The sequence below is a fragment of the Lipotes vexillifer genome, unplaced genomic scaffold, assembly GCF_000442215.2.
Source record: "Lipotes vexillifer unplaced genomic scaffold, Lipotes_vexillifer_v1.1 scaffold1261, whole genome shotgun sequence".
Taxonomy (NCBI): domain Eukaryota; kingdom Metazoa; phylum Chordata; class Mammalia; order Artiodactyla; family Lipotidae; genus Lipotes; species Lipotes vexillifer.
In genome coordinates, this window is record NW_006796548.1 from 1,253,033 (window position 1) to 1,258,238 (window position 5,206).

The 5,206-nt window shown below is 40.0% G+C and overlaps 1 protein-coding gene across 1 annotated transcript in view; it reads right to left on the reverse strand.

Moving 5' to 3' along the window:
• Window positions 1-5,206, reverse strand: part of YARS1 (tyrosyl-tRNA synthetase 1) — a 30,370-nt gene that overhangs the window by 22,494 nt on the left and 2,670 nt on the right. The window contains exons 2-3 of the mRNA XM_007468691.1: window positions 3,787-3,933; window positions 3,475-3,650 (exon numbers count right to left, since the gene is read on the reverse strand). Of these exons, the coding sequence (XP_007468753.1) occupies window positions 3,475-3,650; window positions 3,787-3,933 (323 nt within the window). The remainder of the gene's footprint in view (window positions 1-3,474; window positions 3,651-3,786; window positions 3,934-5,206) is intronic.

Below are 5,206 nucleotides of genomic sequence, written 5' to 3' on the forward strand. Positions count from 1 at the left end.
TGCTTTTCAGCAGGAAGGTTCATCAGAGTACCTAGTCTGCCAGATTGTTGGAAACAAAAGTTCTTATCCACATCTCAACCATGCTTACAGTTTTTTTGTCCATCTCTCTGGGCTGTATTCTGGGTGAATTTCTTAGTAGAGGCAGACCTCACTTTACTGCACTTCACTTTATTGTGCCTTGCAAATACCGTGTTTGTTAAAAATTTAAGGTTTGTGGCAAACTCCTTTCATCAAGCAAGTCTATCGGCGCCATTTTTCCAACAGTGTTTGCTCACTTCATGTCTCTGTGTCGCATTTTGGTAACTCTTAAATATTTCAAACTTTTTCATTATTATTATATTTGTTATGGTGATCTGTGATCAGTGATCTTTCATATTGTAGGCATACCTTGGGAATATTATGGGTTCAGTTCCAGACAACTGCAAGGAAATGAATATTGCAATAAAGTGAGTCACACCAATTTTTGGTTTCCCAGTGCATATACAAGTTATGTTTACACCATACTGCAGTCTATTAAGTTTGCAATAGCATTATGCCTAAAAAAATGTACATACCTTAATTAATAAATGTTAAAAAACGCTAACCATCATCTGAGCCTTCAACAAGCTGAAATTTTTTGCCATAGTGAAATCAATAGCAGTTTTGCGAGCTTCAGACTTCATGAGGTTTAAGGAAAGAAGCCACCTCCATAACAAAAAATTGCAAGGTGAAGAAGCATGTGCTGACGTAGAAGCTGTAGCAAGTCACCTGGAAGATCTAGGTAAAATAATTAATGAAGGTGGCTCCACTAAACAACAGATTTTCAATGAAGACGAAACCACCTTATATTGGAAGAAGATGCCATCTAGTACTTTCATAGCAAGAGAGAAGTCAGTGCCTGGCTTCAAAACTTCAAGGAAAGGCTGTTAGGGGCAAATATAGCTGGTAACTTTAACTTGAAGCCAGTGCTCATTCATCATTCCAAAAATCCTAGGGCCCTTAAGAATTATGCTAAATCTACTCTGCCTGTGATGTATACATGGAACAACAAAGCCTAGGTGACAGCACATTTGTTTATAACATGGTTTACTGAATATTTTAAGCCCACCGTTGAGACTTACTACTCAGAAAAAGTTTCTTTTCTAAACATTACTGCTCACTGACAATGCATCTGGTCACCCAAGAGCTCTGATAGAGATGCACAATGAGATTAATGTTGTTTTCATACCTTTTAACATAACATCCATCCTGCAGCCTGTGGATCAAAGAGTAATTTCGACTTTCAAGTGTCATTATTTTAGAAATTCATTTCATAAGGCTATAGCTGTCATAGACAGTTATTCCTCTGATGGATCTGGGAGAAGTAAATTGAAAACATTCTGGAAAGGATTCACCATTCTAGATGTCATTAAAAACATTTGTGATTCATGGGAAGGAGTCAAAACATCAACATAAACAGGATTTGGAAGAAGTTGATTCCAACCTTCAGAGGTGAAATTGAGGGGTTCAAAACTTCCGTGCAGGAAGTAACTGCAAATGTGGCAGAAACAGCAAGAGAACTAGAACTACAAGTGGAGCCTGAATTCCTGCAATTTCATGATAAAACTTAAACGGATGAGGAGTTGCTTCTTACGGATGAGGAGAAAGTGGTTTCTTGATATGGAAACTACTCCTGGTGAAGTTGCTGTGAAGTGTAGAGAAAAACATACCGACACCAAGGGGGGAAAGGGGTGGGGGGTGGTGGTGGTGGGATGCATTGGGAGATTGGGATTGACATGTATACACTAATATGTATGAAATGGATAACTAATAAGAACCTGCTATATAAAAAAATAAATAAAATTAAATTAAAAAAAGATACTATGAAGACTGTTGAAATGACAACAAAAGACTTAGAAGATTACATAAACTTAGTTGATACAGCAGTGGCAGGGTTTGAGAGGACTGACTCCAATTTTCAAAGAAGTTCTACTGAGGGTAAAATGCTATGAAAATGTATTGAAAGTTATAGAGAAATTGTTTGTGAAAGAGTCAATCGATGTGACAAACTCCACGGTTGTCTTATTTTAAGAAACTGTCACGGCCACCCCAACCTTCAATAACCATCACCCTGATCAGTCAGCAGTCATCAACACCAAGGCAAGACCCTCCACCAGCAAAAAGATTATGACTTGCTGAAGGCTCAGATGATGGTCAGCATTTTTTTTAACAACAAAGTGTTTTTATTTTTTAATTAATCTATTTTTTAAATTTATTTTATTTTTGGCTGCGTTAGGTCTTTGTTGTTGCGTGCGGGCTTTTCTCTAATTGCGGCAAGCGGGGGCCACTCTTCATTGCGGTGCATGGGCTTCTCATTGCAGTGACTTCTCTTTTTGCAGAGCACAGGCTCTTTGTGCACGAGCTCAGTAGTTGTGGCTCGCGGGCTCTAGAGCACAGGCTTAGTAGTTGTGGCGCATGGGCTTAGTTGCTCCACGGCAGGTGGGATCTTCCCGGACCAGGGCTCAAACCCCTGTCCCCTGCATTGGCAGGTGGATTCCGAACCACTATGCCAAAAGGGAAGCCCATGACAAAGTATTTTTAAATTAAGGCACACACATTTTTTTTTTTAGACATAATGCTACTGCACACTTAACAGACTACGGTACAGTGTAAACATAACTTTTATATGCACTGGGAAATCTAAATATTCATGTGACCTCCTTTATTGTGATATGTACTTTACTGAGGTGGTTTAGAACCAAACCTGCAATATCTCTGAGGTATATGCTTTATTTAAAACTCTAAATGTCCAACAGTGGGGAATGTAAAGAAAATTAAGTTAGATGAAGTAAAAAAAGAAATCAACTTATAAGCAAGATCTGGGTTCACATCATGGTCCTTTTACTTACTGGCTGCATGAACTTGGGAAAGTTAAATCTGAATCTATTTCCTTATCTGTGAAATAGGATAGAACAATGCTTACCTTAAAAAGTTGTTCTAAGGGTTTAAATGCAAAAGTGACCATTAGAGTGATACATGGCTTATTTGAGAGTTTAAAAAAATTAAAGAATGTGGAAACTATGAGGCAGCGGGGAGGGGATAGGGGGAGTGGGCGGCAGTTACTCAGGAAACTGTAGATTAAAAAATTAGGGCATAAAATTATATGTATGTTAATGTTACAAATATAAATTTTTCTTTCATATTTCTTTTATCATTATTTGCTGAGGCTGGAAGAAGAAAGTGAGACTGAGTTTTTCACCACTCTCCCATATGCTGTGAGATCTGCAAGGCCAAGGACTTTGTTGTGGTTACACTTATATTTCCAGCAAACAGTATGGTACCGAGGCATTTACTAGTCAGTAGATTTTTGATGGATGAATTAAAAGGACAAAGTGTATACAATTTTTAATGGTTCTTAACAGGTAGAGCCCAACAATTTCTAATCCTTGACTCCCCAGGCCTGTAACTAGCTAAGAGCACCAGAGCCACAAGGAGGGTGGATGATTGAGCACTTACTTGCTGAGCTGGTAATCAGTGCCTTTGATGAACTTGAGTTTCTCCAAGGGTACCCCAATGCTTTCCAGCATTGCCTTGATCACATTCTCATAATAGCTGGTTCGGAGTTCTAGAAGTTCCCATGGGGCCTTCATGTTATCCAGGTATGCGTGAAGATCCGCAAACAGAATTGTTACCTGGGCATAAGAGATAAGGGGCCATCAAAATGTGAATTTGTCCAAGTACCTCCAAACAAATGAGGTAAGTCTTGTTAAGTCTCTCTTTTGGCCATTGCCCAAGGGCAACTGATTGCTTTATAACATTAGTTCTTACCTCACATCCTGCCTTCAGGAAGTCCGCGATCTTAGACATAGGCACAAAGTAAGCCACATGTGGCTTGCCTGTGGTTGCTGTCCCCCAGTAAACTTTAAGTTCCCGCTCCTTCAGTATCTCCTTCACCTTCTCTTCCCCGAGAACCTCCTGTTGTGGAAGCAGAAGAGCTGGTTTAATGCCAGTGCCCCACCTTACTCATCCTTTACCCTGTGACAAGGAAAACAAAGGTATGTTTCACTGAGGGTCCAGGCTCAGAGCCAGCAGGGAGGTCTAGCCAGGCTCTCAGTGCTGAGTGGGAGGCAAATGAAGCCGGTGCTGTTGCCAGTACCACTCCAGTGCAGAGACACTGACGTTAGGGGAACGGAGCATGTCTCTAACCGTATCTTCCCCTCCGTCTACTTTTAGCTCATGCTCCTTCCTTTCACAGCCAGTTTCTTGAAAGGTGTCTCTTATTCTGCTCTCCATTCCTTATCTCCTCTTCTAGTCTGAATTCTACACAGCATCACACCACTGAAAATGCTCTTGCTAAGATCACAGATGGCCTCTGTGTTGCTAAATTCAGTGAATACTTTTTAGTCCTCACTCCCCCTGAAACAATCTCTTTTGGTTTTCTCTATTTTACTGTCTTAGTTTTCCTCCTACTTTTCTGGCTGCTGGGACTCAGATTTCTTTGCAGCTGTTCTTCTTCCTAATCATTTAAATAATAGCAATCCTTGGGGCCCTATCTCTTCTCTTCTTACTCTATATTCTCCCTAACTGGTCCTCTTCAGTTGCTTCAATTACTACTTAGGAGCTAGTAACTACCAAATCTCCTGCTCACACCTATATGCATGTACTTGTTATCAACCCAGTTAATTCAAACACAATATGTGCAAAATTAAACTCATGCTTTCACCTTCTTACCTCACTCCCCAACCATCTTTTTCACTTAGTTTCACCCCAGTGCAATAAATGGTACTATCATTCACTGAGTTGCATAAGTTACTCTGAAACAGCTCTTAAGTCCTCCCACTTCTTTCCGCCTCTACACCACCAACCCAGTCTTGGCCATCATTAAAGATCACACCAAGATAACCGTAATAGCCTCTTAACAGGTCTCCCACATCTATTCTTGTTCTCTCCAATCCATGTCCCAAAAGGAAGCCAGAGAGGTCTTTAAAAACCAAAATTTGATTAACTCATTCACCTATTTAAATACTTTAATAATAATTTCCTTTTGCCCTAAGACAATATTGGAAAAATCCTAATAGGCTAGTATGCTGCTGATAAGAGATTTTAGTGTTTCTTCAGGTGATGGTTTGTAGGGGGCTGTTGGAAGCCATGAAAGACAAAAATTGTTTTGCTGGTTTGAATCACCTATTAGTAGGATTTGTTAAAATCTTGTGTTCCAAGCCAGCTGGAGGCTGATCCTCTGAACCGC